The sequence below is a fragment of the Gymnodraco acuticeps genome, unplaced genomic scaffold (genome assembly GCF_902827175.1).
Source record: "Gymnodraco acuticeps unplaced genomic scaffold, fGymAcu1.1, whole genome shotgun sequence".
NCBI lineage: Eukaryota > Metazoa > Chordata > Actinopteri > Perciformes > Bathydraconidae > Gymnodraco > Gymnodraco acuticeps.
The window spans coordinates 594,075-607,894 of NW_022990683.1; the positions used below are offsets into that span (position 1 = coordinate 594,075).

General features: G+C 39.1%; 1 protein-coding gene across 9 annotated transcripts in view; it reads left to right on the plus strand.

The window, feature by feature from the left end:
- sh3gl2a (SH3 domain containing GRB2 like 2a, endophilin A1) overlaps positions 1–12,789 on the plus strand; it is a 52,322-nt gene extending 39,533 nt beyond the window's left edge. Inside the window, exons 2-13 of one of the 9 annotated variants that reach the window (XM_034230218.1) lie at positions 1,990–2,058; positions 3,239–3,311; positions 4,246–4,389; positions 4,667–4,800; positions 4,885–5,043; positions 6,326–6,429; positions 6,903–7,018; positions 8,225–8,239; positions 8,388–8,399; positions 8,825–8,836; positions 10,120–10,124; positions 10,230–12,789. In XM_034230218.1, the coding sequence (XP_034086109.1) occupies positions 1,990–2,058; positions 3,239–3,311; positions 4,246–4,389; positions 4,667–4,800; positions 4,885–5,043; positions 6,326–6,429; positions 6,903–7,018; positions 8,225–8,239; positions 8,388–8,399; positions 8,825–8,836; positions 10,120–10,124; positions 10,230–10,433 (1,047 nt within the window). In that variant the 3' untranslated portion in view covers positions 10,434–12,789. Of the gene's footprint in view, positions 1–1,989; positions 2,059–3,238; positions 3,312–4,245; positions 4,390–4,666; positions 4,801–4,884; positions 5,044–6,325; positions 6,430–6,902; positions 7,019–8,224; positions 8,240–8,387; positions 8,400–8,824; positions 8,837–10,119; positions 10,132–10,229 lie in introns of all 9 variants that reach the window. The other 8 variants (XM_034230217.1, XM_034230221.1, XM_034230222.1 and 5 more) reach the window with 8 other exon arrangements.
- The last annotated feature ends 1,031 nt before the right edge of the window (positions 12,790–13,820 follow it).

The window sequence follows — 13,820 nt, forward strand, 5'->3', positions numbered from 1 at the left end:
ATATATCCATGAGGAGTTTATCTGAGGCTTCACAGGATGAATAAGAAGTGAAAACATATTTCTGCTATACAAACATCTCTATTTTTACTTTCTTTAATACTGAACCTTATATCTATCTTTTGAGTCGTCTAAAAACAATTCCAATGCACCATTCTTAGATAAAAACATTCAATATGTGTCTGTACTGCCCAGAACTTGACTTGACATTTGAACAAGACAAGAAGACTGTGTTTGTTTAATAGTAAGGGCTCTCTAACTTTGAAATAAATATATTCTGCTATAATAATAGTGTGGCAGTTCTACACACATACACACTAGGGGCCGATATTCCGCATTTGACCGATTATCGGTATCGGCCTTTTTTTTAATCAAATTGCCGATACAACTTTGGCTCTGATGCGGCCGTTTCTCTGGCTGCAGTCACCACCCTGTGTACACGAGCAATGTCCCGCCCACAGCGCTATCTGATAGGCTATTACTGAAGTGTCATTCAACACTGAAGATTTTCCGGGCGGGAAGCCAGAGAGGCGGGACCTGCTCAGATTACAGGCAGGTGCGAAAGAACACAGACACAGACGCACAGATGCAAGCACCAGCGCTGAGCGGCAGAGCCATACATGTGTTAAACCGAAGTTCAATAAACATCCCTATCCCCTATGCTGAAGTTGCAAAAACACCACGATGTTATGATCCAATTCTATCAGTTACACAGGGACGCGGGAAGTCAGTCGGAGTTGGGGGTGCGTGCAGCGTCTCGGTGCAGAGGGGGGGGGGGGGGGCTGCGAGTGGAGCCTCGCAGTTGTTCAGGTTGATATGTGAAGCTCATTAGCTAGCCAACATGTATCTAGGAAATGTTTAGCAAAATATTAGAAGTGAGACTACTAGACCAACGTTAGGTCTACTGTAATAGCTTCACTTTTAATAGTTTGCAAAACATTAGCTAGCACTAGTGTTTTGCAGTTGCTAGCAGCTTATTGGGATGTTATGCTAGATAGACAGATATAATAAATTAAGCATTATTGTAAGCATGTCAGCCTGCAGCCCCACTTCTTGTCTCTCTCTAACTCATTGCAGATGGCTGCACTAAAGAAAAGGGCACAGAGAGGAAACCAGTTGTAAGATGTTCAAAGTTCATTAAACATAATATATGCTTAAATGCATTTCAAAGAAGTTGTGTTGGAGTTTGTGTTACTCTACATTTTGACACCAAGATTTTCTGATTTTACTGCAAATGTATATCGGTTATTATCGGTCTCCTTGATTATTAATAATCGGTAGCGGCCTTGAAAAAGCCATATCGGTCGATCCCTAATACACACACCTCATTCATGTCAGTTCAAACCTCCTTAAGATCATTAACACTGATGTGAAGTGACACTTGCATTGTTTTATCTGCGAGCACCGGTGTTGATGCAGTGAGAGGTGAGGCTCACATCAAAGTATAATCATTAATGAAATGGGTTTCTGCTCTATGAAGCACAAGGTCAGGCTGATATATGTGTGTGTATGTTGTCGGAAACATTATCTTAGTAGAGAGCCTGTGACCTGCTGCACACAGACTGATTCACTCTGCACGTGCTGACGGGGGAAACCACTTTCTTGTGTCAAGTCACTTAGCATGTCATTTAATAAAGGGCAACATCTGATTAGTTCCTTATTATCTCATAAACCTGTGTGTCAGACTACAGTTCAGTGTGCGTACATAATATAATTATATAAGCATTTCCATTTTAACAGACACAGTCTCAGAAAGGAATCATACAATTTCTAATCAAAGGGATTTTGTTTATTTGTTGGATCTCTGCGGAGTATGTGTGATATTTAAGATGAAGTTCTTTTGATGATACTTTGGCACGACTTCATTTCAGTTTTGAGCATTGTAGAAATGGATTGACCTTTCTGGAATTTGCAGTGTTTCATATTTTCACATCATCATTTTGTCAAGCGGATTCAAGCTTTTCTAACAAACGGGTTTTATCTGTTTTGCAGAAAGTGAGTGAGAAAGTTGGAGGGGCAGAAGGAACGAAGCTCGATGACGACTTCACTGAAATGGAGAAGGTAAGTCTGAAATCTTTGCATTATCACTTAGGAAAGAAAACTCACGCTTTATCTTGTTATTAGTTTTCAAGAAAGATCTTTAAAATCTTGTTGGACTTGTGTTTATCACTTGCTGTCATGTTGGAAAACTGCTTATTAGAAGATCAAACGCAAAGAACCATCACAAAGATTTCTCAGCACAGTTTTAGTAAATCTAAAATATGAATAAATTGCACACATGTTGTTGCTCGTAATGGGGAGTCAACAGTGAATGCTTGCATACATTGATGGCCCACATCACTTTTCCTAAAAAATCAAAATCAATTTCTGAGCCATATTATCTTTATGTATGTGTAAATGTGAGTACTTGTGTATTTTGAGCATCACCACAAATATATATATATATATATGTATTTATTTATAGAAGGACCATGCATGCAAAAACATTAATCTCAGCAAAGAGAAGAGATATGCCAGATTATAGCTAATAGCTCATTTCCATCTGTGGTCCTCAGGCAGGTTCATAACAATCAATAAACAAATAATAACATTGCATGATCTCTATCAGTCATATTTTAAAACCTGATTTAAGTACAGCTCAATAAATGAATACATAGTACACTTAAAATACACTTACATGATCTCGGTCACTCAAATAATTATAAAGTCTGATTTAAATACAGGTTACGAACATAATACTTAATACACTTCAAATACACTTAAGATAAATATCTAAGATATAGTATGACAATACAGTTCAAATGAAAAAAACTCAGATTACAGTGTAATTAATGTTGGCATGACTGGTTGCTTAATATCATTTATCATGTCAGTGCATGTGTGCTTAACCACAGACTGTATGGTTATACGTGATGCTGCGTGTGTATATCTCAGTGGTTGCAGTGTGCTGCAGACAGAGAGGCTGAGTGTTGCAGAGCTGCTGGGAGCACTCGAGTCTCGACGCACTAAACAAGAACATCACAGGCAGCTCTCGCTCTGCCCGCCTCTCTCACGCTTCAGAACAAAACAACACCTTCTCTTATCTGGTGTTTCTCTCACATGCATAAAGGAATTTGTCTCTATTCTCCCACAATGCTTTCAGCCATTACCTGTTTGTGTTTCTACCACCGTCTTTTTAAACAACTGTTACTGCTGCAGCTTGTTTCTGTCTCTACATGTTGTTTTACATTCTGCTTTACAGAAAATGGACACCACCGCTCGGGCAGTGCTGGACATCATGACTAAGACTACTGAGTATCTGCAGCCGAACCCAGGTGATGACAGGCAGGATGACACTGTGATTTATTGTGTCAGACGTTAGGCTATTCTCCTAAAAGTAATTAACATAGTAATAAAAGAAGATCTGAAAAATATTCCCAAAATACACCATGTACCATTTAAGCCGACACACAGTTTTGAGGACTGTTTTAACTGTCATATAATCATTTAATTTAATTGAAAACAAGATATTTTTTTCACCCGTGTGATTCAGCTCAGCAGGTGTGATTTACAGATTGAACACATCTTTCACTACTTACGCTTTGTGGTCATTTAACAGCACAGCATGCAAAAAGAAAGCCTGAGGCAGAGGGAAAAGGCTGAGTCAGGCACAGCTAAGTAAAGGTGTCGGAGGGAATTGCAGCCTCTGTACACACAGATACCCACCAGGATAAAGTTCGTTTTATATTCACATATTCATTTACAGTCTATGTCAGGTTCAAGGTTTGATACAGAGCAGCTTGACTTGTTTGGCATCAATGAGTGTGATCAGACAGAGTTGATGTAAAAGGTTTCCTCTGGATGATCAATAGCCTTTTAAACTGTGTCTACAACTAAATATGTTCAGACATTGTACTACACGAGGTGTCCCATCACATACATTATCCGTATGGATCAAAACACACCGCAGTCAGACTAAGAAATGACTTCAAACATTTTGAATATTTTACTTTGTAGGCATCGTTTTAAAACATGGCCTCAATGTTCTGTTTTAGCTTATTCTATCTAACATGTACATAGCTTACGTATTGCTGCATTTTATTTGCACCTGTATATTATGTATAGTATTTCTTATGGTCTCAAGTATATTATAGGATTTTCATTTCCAACAAGCACTGTAGCTCTTATATGACAATAAAGCCTTTGAATCTTAAATCTCCAATTGTTAGAGCAGTGGTGTTTGGTTTCATTAGTGCTCTTTCTTCACAGCCACCAGAGCCAAGATGAGCATGATAAACTCCATGTCCCGTATGCGGGGACAGGAGAAGGGTCCGGGCTACACGCAAACCGAGGCCATCCTGGGAGAGTCCATGCAGCGGTTTGGCCGGGAGCTCGGAGAGGAGTCTAACTTCGGTGAGCAGCAGCACATTAAAGCTCCTCACAGAGAGAATAACACTCTTTGTTTAGCTTCACTAGAACAAAGTGGCATCACTTTATTCCCTCAAGGACTCCTAACAAAGTTATTAAATATGCATGAGCCTATTGTTCTGACTAGAGTTGTTATTTAGTTCACCAGCTGTGGCATGAAAGAGAAATACCTGCTTCAAAATTGTCTGTGGATTCGAATGAGAGAGTGACTGTAATATACATGTGTTCTGTGTCAGTGTCTAAATGAGTCTTTACTTTTCAGGCGGTGCTCTGATTGAAGCTGGGGAAGCCATGCGTGAGCTTGGAGAGGTGAAGGACGCTCTGGACATCGAGGTCAAGCAGAACTTCATCGATCCCATGCAGAACCTCCACGAAAAGGATCTGAAGGAGATTCAAGTACGGATGCAAAAACAAGCAGTTACCTAAGAAATCTCTTGATCTGTGACTCGTATTTATTTCCTTACTCTCCTCCATTTGCAGCATCACCTGAAGAAGATGGAGGGTCGTCGTCTGGACTTTGACTATAAGAAGAAGCGCCAGGGCAAATGCACAGACGACGAGCTCAAACAGGCCCTAGAGAAATTTGACGACTCCAAGGAGATCGCTGAGCAGAGCATGTTCAACCTGATAGAGAGTGACGTAAGATGTTTTCATCACCTGTCCCTTTCCCTCAGACTTACTCTACCTTTTGGTTTGTTTTGAGTGTTTTGTTTAGTCTGTCAACTGTATGATATACTGTACTATCTACACTTTATTTTGTTGCTGTGGCAGCATTTATAACCAATTTGTAAAACGACTCCATTAATACCCTTTGCTGCCCGATACATTTTATACACATAGAATAACAACGTAACAAAGCAAGTCATTGTCTTTAAGGCATTGTGAGTTTTGTGTCCCTAAAACCATTACAATTCTTCAACTTCTTCTGTTACTTCTTTAAGATATATTAGTTTATCCTATAGGTGTACAAACAAATCTCACCACATGATGAGTTGGTGTTCTGGAGCTTTCTATCATATTATGCATCTTCCTCTGCAGATCAAGTTCTGTCCAGTTGTCATTGAATTGCAGATTGCCTTTTTTCATAAGCATTTAAGGGTCTTCTCGTCCACACTGAAATACATATACAATTCATGTGCAAATATCATCTACTGACAAAGCTCTCGATGCTACCAAATACTTCACAACAGCGGCAAGATTTTAGTCCTACTGATGAGTTAACTGACAACTTCCAGCCAGTATGTGTTAGTAACAGTCAATCAATGACATGTTGATTATATAGCCCAAAATCACAACTCAGCCTCAGGGGTGTTACAGTTTGTACAGAATATGACACTGTCTGTCTTGCAACAGACAATGAAAAACTTCTCAAAAGAAACCCAGCAAAATGAAAGAAAGCGCAGTTTGAGTAACAAGAGTCATGCAATAGATGTTCTGTGTAAAGACATGAAATAATCATTAACCACTTACTTACTATACCAGTTTGTCCTGTGTGTTTTTGCTGTTAATTCTCTTAGAACACATTATGTGTATTTATCTGCGTTATAGGAAATTTGAGTCAAGGGCTCAGAAACAATCATTACATTACATTCATCAATCCAAAAGTGTTGAAAGCGAATTACAATAAGTGCATTCAACCATGAAGGAACAAACTCTAAAGCAAGAATCCTGCAGGTACGTTACCTATAAACCAACCAGATTAAGTGCTACTGCAATAGCTTCACTTAAAGCCAAATCCTTTCTAGGTGCTACGTGCAGGAGAGTTTATTTTCATTTATTTAAAGCCAAGATGCAGTGGCAACAGCTGAGTTTTCAGTCTGCGACGGGGTGTGTGCAGACTCTCTCGTTCAACTATCCTCCTCTCAGGTGATGTGTGCCAGGTGTCATGGCGTCAGTGTGTAACAGTGCTCCTCTCTCACAGATCGAGCAGGTGAGCCAGCTGGCTGCTCTGGTGCACGCTCAGGTGGAGTACCACAGCCGCGCCGCTGAGATCCTCACACAGCTCTCAAGCAAGATCGACGAGCGGTTAGTACTTCCTGTGTCGAAAGTCAATATACAAGTGAAGTGGATCTCAAATGCAGGAACAGAGCAACTTTATTCTCTAAGAATAAAATGGCTTTGCACCCAGAAAGAGAGAATAGCCAACTGGTCCCACCCTTAAATTCCCTTAGGCATTATCTAAACATCCCCACCATTTAACCATAAAACCCCCTCGTTCTTACCTTTTGCATATCCCCCTTTCACACTTCCTTTCGCCCTCCTGAAGTGCAAATCCTTAACATACGCCTCTGTTAAATACATACAAGACGAAAAACACAATGTGACAGTGTAAAAGGCAATCTGAGTACAACACTATGTTTTAAATGATAGGATAACTTGACACGACAATTTACACCCAGTATTTTCAAATGTCACATTGCCCCAGAAACACACTGTGGTTCATGTGTATCTATATTATTAGTGGCTTGATGGATTCTGTGTTTATTACTTTACTGCAGGATAAAGGATACTTCTGTCAAACCGAGGAAAGAGTATGCTCCTAAAGCCCGGACGTCTCTGGACTTCTCCATCAGTGAGAACCACAATGGAGGCATCCACAATGCTCGCTCTCCAGGTGAGAACTAGAGGACATTCACTCAGAAACATCGACTGTGAATCTCATGTGATGCTGTATCTACTGATATCAACAACAACCATTTGTAAATGTATTTTGACTGTAAAGGATCATTTATTGTCTAGTTTCAATTCATGATCTTCTTTCCTTTAACAACCTTTCTGTTTTTAATTGGCACCATAAATTCTCAAACAAAAGCCAGAACTGGTGTTAGTTGGTGACATTTACACAATATATTTAACCAGTATAACATATTCATAATTTCCACCGATATATTTTAGTCTATGTGACTTTAGTTTCTTTATATCACTCTACTGAAATACAACCTTTCCACTTGAAGTTTCACAACAAATGCCTTCCATGGAAAATAAATGATTAAGTGCAAGAAGCCTTTTAATGTCAGAATTCCTCGTAGTGTGTTTTTTTTCTTCTTTTGGATAAACAGCTAACGGTTTGAATAATTAATAAAAGTTGCAAAAAGAGAAAGGTGTCTTACCAAAATATGATCAAATATAGTTATACTTTAATCTAAACAGTGCCATTGAGTTCTTGTTTTTCTAAGAGACAGTCGCCCAATAACAAGTATTAGTATGGACAAACATAAATACACAATGATAGACATTATTTTAAAGGCTTAAACTAGTGCTCCAACACATTGTACTTGATAGGCTAAGGGGTGGGAAATCTCTAAGCGGTTGACCACTCACAACAGAGCCGGCCAGCTAACCAATCAGAGCAGACTGGGCACAGTATTAGAAAAATAAAGACCTCTTTGAACATTAAAGCATGTCAACATGTCACAGCAGAGGCACAATATACAAAAATGAATCTGAAAAGGAGCATAATAGGGCCCCTTCAATCTTAAAGAAGAAATTGCAAGTGTTTTTTAGTAGCCTTAAAGAAACATAATAGGCTACATGCACTAGGGTCTGAGACGTACTTCCGGCTTCTACGTAATACGGTTTCCATACAAATATCTTGTAAAACAGGATACTAGTTATCTGCTCTCCACATTAGGGATAAATGAAAAAGGCAAATATTTGAGAATTTATGGCGATTCCTAATTGTATCTTTTTTTCCTCAGCTCTTTCCGTTCCCACCGTTTCATTAATACCTTTTCTGAACGTAATATCCATCAATCCAGAACTAATTAATGCAACTCTGCGCTCTTGTCTTTTCCCTTTGTGATTGTGTTTAATCTCCCAGGGCCGAGGTCTCCAGGTGAGCCAGGTCAAACTTATCTGTCAACACGTTTTCTGTCTGTGTGCTCATACATTTTATTTTTTCATTTACACTTGAAACTCAATATGTCTACTGCTTATTTCTCCCCTCCTCCCTCTTGTGTTGTTTCCTCTTCCCTCTTTTACAGCAGTATCTCCAGGTGAGACAAAAATGAATCCCTGGAGAGATACAACAGTATCTCCTCCGTCACTTCGTCGTTTCTGTGTCCATCTCTCATTGTTACAAATGGTACAAATTAACAGCAGAAAAACAAGTGCCGTCCGCTCGCCGCACAAAGAGTGCTCGACCTACAGAAACAATGAAAAGCTTTACCAGCGGACGAGCATTTGCAGTTTCTGTTTTGTTCTCTTGTCAGTTTCCTGATCCGTCCTACCCTCCTGTTTCTTTGTCAGTCCGCCTTCTCTGCCAAGTCATCGTCAAACGTGTATTTCTTCTTGTTTTGTTTGACCTTTTCCTTTCTCCGCCTGCTGTACTTACCCATCATTTCATCACTTACCCATCGAGCAAAGAAACGTAAAGCTTCTGCACTTATTTCACCTTTTCTTTTTTCTTTACCCTTTGCAGCAAGATCTCCAGGTGAGCAAAGAGGACTTGGAAAGGGATGCAAAATCTCACTCTCCACATTATTGTTATCCTTCCTTAAATGGACTTTTGTGGAAGTGTATTTTTGTCTGCATTTCTGTTTCTGTCTAACGCCTGGTTTCTCTTTTGACCCTGTTTTCTTTCAAATTGTTAATCTTTCTCTTATTTTTAAAGGAATAGCACAGCATTTTGGGATGTGTGAATTGTATTTTTAAACATGGTTTGGTACAGATTAAACAAACAAAATGTAAGGTGTTCATTAGTGAGCCTTAGAGGTGCTGGTAGGTGGGATTAGTTACCGTTGGACGAAGCCAGGCTATCATCCAACGCATGGTACTTAAGCTTTGTTGAGAACCGTTGAAGTTGTTGTTTGCCACAAGGGGCAATAGAGCCTTTTCGACTTAAAACACAAACTTCATCGAGCAATAAACACTTTATATAATACAAATGTCGTCTCTGTGACGTCACCCATAGACATGCCGTAGTGAAGCAAAAAGTGGGCCTCTCCGGTCGTCGCCATCTTTGCCGTGATGCCTTCGTGTACCTCCCGGACACAATAACAAAATGGGCATCAACAGTGATATTGAGATAGGGCCGTGTCACACAACAGCGCAGACAGCAAACTATTAGCAACCTGAGGCGGCACCCAGCTGTAACTCAAAGCAGAAACACCTCTAATAATGCATACATTTAAGACCTAATGAGATGAGTTATATAAAAAATTCCATTACATGTTAGCTATAGAGATCAAAACTGTTTTCATACCATGCTTAAACATGTTATATCTGCTGTAAAGTTGGCCATTTTACATGGAGGTCTAATAGAAATTGCTTCCTTTAGGACATAGCCTCAAATGGCCGCTCGAGTAACTGCAGTTGTTGGCACTTCCACATTGGCTTTAATGCATAACCCTGGAGGTTGCTGTTTGGAAATGATACAGAGGGGATGTTAATGCTTTATCAAAACCGCTTGAGGGAAATATGTTTCGGTTTTCCTAGAAACAAGGAAGGCAATAAGTCTTGTTAATTGTCCGACCTCCATTAAAAAGTGCATAGTCGCTTCAATGCACCTACATTACAGTATATAAGACATGTTTCCTCCCGTTTCCAGACTTAATGCTAAGCTTACCGGGCGTATAAGGCGTATTCCTGAAAATGTAGAACTATTCCTTTAAAAATTGGATGCCTCGTTGATATATTACGGTCACTGATAGTCATGCTTTGTGTCTCCTTTGCTTTGTCTCCTCCTCTTCTTCCTCTTCCCTTTCCCTCTTTCAGTCAGGTCTCCAGGTGAGCCTTTCTAAAGCAATCCTTATATCTCTAATCTGCATGCGGCACCGTATCTCTTGCCTCTATTCTCTGATCTAACTTTTATTTTCTTCTCCTTATCTCCAGCCCCGCTGGACCAGCCCTGCTGTCGTGCACTGTACGATTTTGACCCCGAGAACGAAGGTGAGCTAGGCTTCAAGGAAGGCGATATCATCACCCTGACCAATAAGATCGATGACAACTGGTACGAGGGGATGCTGCACGGCAACTCCGGCTTCTTCCCCATCAACTATGTGGATATCCTGGTGCCGCTGCCCCACTAAGACGTCACTGCTACCAGCTGTATCTGCAACGATGGCGAAAAAGATCCTTGATCTCCAGATCTCCAGTCCTCCCTTCTCTAAGTATTCCCACTAACCTTTTCCCCTTAACATTCCTACCAACATCCTGTACTCCACCTAAAGGAGTCAAAACAGCAACAACACAAAAACGAACGAAGATTGGCGAAGTATTAAAGCAAGTATGCACCGATTGAGCGTAAAAACTTTAAGTGAGGAAACATCTGCGTTTATGTCGTTGCTTCCCCCGTATCCCAGGAGGTGCGTTCAGGCTCACCGAGTCGTTTTATCCATTTCTGTCCCGGCTTTTGTCTCGGTTTGAGTTGGCTGTCAGTCCGTCATGATATCCAGGGCAGCGTTTCAAAATCACAATTTTCTCTCATTCACTGTACTTTGTGGAAACCTCTTCAGTAGATAGATACTTTTCTCTCACATACTAAGAAAAAAAAAAAGGTCCACGTGCTTCATGTTTGTTAGAGACTTTAGGTCAAGCATGGTTTCAAGTGTTTAACGTTTTATCTTACGAAAAAATATGTTGAGCTCATTTTGTTCTGTTTTGAGCAGTCCTCTTTTTAATGGTAGTCGTCTTTCGGCATCCTCATGATGTCCTCCATATTAACCATACAGAGTTTTGACAAAGGTTGTAGACTACATTTATCTAGTTGATAACTAACAACCAAGATTACCTATCGTATTTTTATTTTTGAAAATATTAACATGTGCACGTAATTGGTTATATGTGATTTAGATACCAAAGTTACCTGCTAAAACCAGAGTCAACGCCAATGTTAGCTTCAGGATTCCCAGACAGCGAGATGTCGGTGAATCTGTTCGACGCCGCATGGTGAAGCTTCGCAATCTCTAGTTCTTTGGTATTTTTATCAGGAGGGAAAGCTGTATTCTTGAGTATGTGACATTACCTATCTGAGCCAGTGATTAGTGGAGTGATGACATGATTTGCAAAAACACAAGTTGTGAAGTTTAAACAGTTTGAAGTGATGTAAGAAAACTATGGTGCATAAGTTTCAAATCCTCCAACGTGTATTTTATCAGCAGCTTGTGTGAAAAATGGTCGGTGTATTGTGATATAATAACTTATAAGACTTAACTGCTCGTTGGGGCAACTGTTTCTTCTGCAGATGAAGACGTAGATCTTTTTACTGCATCCCTACTACTCCCGATAGTATTCTGTAGTTTAGCAGTGTATGAGCCAACGATTAGGACAAAACTAGACAGGAGTGCACAAACGTCTGAACAGAATGAGAAATTATTTATTTTTGTCTTGTTGGACATTTTTTATTAATTGGAATGATGCAACTTACACTAAAACCTCCTTTCTGCAACATAATAACAACTTAAAGCCGCTTGTTAACCCTTTTCATGTCTTTTTAGACCTCTGAAAAACTGCAAGATTATAAACATCGTGTTTCCCCTCACCGGCTTTATGGGTGTGTGCAGTATTGTGTGGGATTTTCTCTCCCCTTCTTTAAGATAATCTAAAACTCTCAGTTATTACAGTACATGTTATAGTCAGAGCAGATAGGTGCTGTTGTGCACACGTCATCCCCCAGGGATTTATTTCCTGCAATATCTAAAATGTATTCTGCAGCATAATCTGTGCAGAAGTAAAGAATATTTTCTCACCCATCTTGTACTAATGTAGTCTGTGTGCTTTGGGGGAGGGGTTTGGTAAATGTTATGCACAGGGACGGGGTTTCAGAGGACCTCGAATGCTGAGGTGTTAAAACAAACATGGATGTCTCTTTAATCAAAAGACCAGTTCATTATATACAGTAGGATTACAATAAACGATGCAAAATCAACTAAAACCCATATTAAGTGTTTTTTAAGGGAAGCACAACATAACAGACAGTATATTTGTTGGCAGGGGAAGAATTAAAGGTTAAACAGTTTAAAGGTCATGTATTTATTTATTTTGTAAAAGGCAAAACAATGCCTTCCTTCTTTATCTCTTTCACTTTTTTTAACAATCGTGTGTATCTTTGCCCTCAATGAGGACTGTACAGCTTTTCTGTGTTTTGTTTTCACCTTGTGTGTATAGTCGCGCATCTACAGTAACGTATCTTATTTTTGTAACTGTGACAAAAGTATACACATACAGTATAGATGTATATATACAGTATATTATCCAAAAGCAATGTGAAAGGAGGGATTCTCTGTGCTGCACATGATTGTCTTTGGATTGTTTTTTGTTTTATTTGTTGGTTTTCTGTTTTGTTTTATTTTATTCTTGCACTGGATTCTAAGACTGTATGCTTGATGTAAAGAAAACAATGTGATAAGTCAATGTAATTTATTCAAATAAATACGAAGAAATGGTTATTGCTCCGACCCCTTTCTGTTCACACACCTCTAGATATTAGCTCAAATCTGTTATGAAGATTACTAATAATTTAACTTCTTGCTAAATGTAAAACTCATTTCCTTAACGTCTATTTTACATCAACACTTTGGCTGTTGTTTTCTGAATATGAAGAACACACAGCGGGGACTTGCTCAGCATGCAGGGAAGAACATAGATGCATTATTCATTTTTCTGGTGGATTCTTTCATGTACTCTTGCTAGAATCCACACAGCATAAAAAATAGGTCAGGTAAGAAAATCTCCTTAGTAGGCTACCTCAGTAGTACGACTGAGATGTCGTATTAATCCTGCAACATTATCAAAGTCACGACGAGAACACGTGAAAGGCTCCAAAATATATCAGACGTACACGTGTAAACTGGGAAATACATTGTAAACATCGGAAATGTTCTGTACAAATAATAAATTATAACAGGGTCTAAAGTGAAATAAAATACATTCATAAGACTCTTTAAGAAAACTAAATTAGCGAGTTTTCAATTCAAAAAGGGATGATTTTTTGAAGAAATAGAAAGCGGACTAAAATCCAGTTGAAAGAGGTGTCGTGCTCGTCCTGCGTAGTATCAGGCCTAACATGCTGCATTGACTTGGAGTCACTGCGTCACATGATATTGAAGCTTTTGAAAAAAAGTGACGTTTCAACTAATAACACCCGAGTGTCAAAAACACTGATCATATCAAATGTTTAAAAAAGCCCCAAATGCAGTGTCTTGTTTTTTACAGTGTAGTATTAATATAAACTTTGGATTGGTAGTCACTTGGTCGAATGACGTGGAAACTATTGAAAATAAATTACACTTTTCAACAAACATTTTTTACATGTGTGGACTACATCCATATGACCGTATGACATAACATCTTGTGAAAAAATGTATTTCTATAAAAACTTGTGTTAAATCAATTAATGTCACATCCTTAAGGCATATTCACTAAAGATCAAGTTAGGTTATACTTCCCTGTGCATAACATCACACGGAAATGTTGAA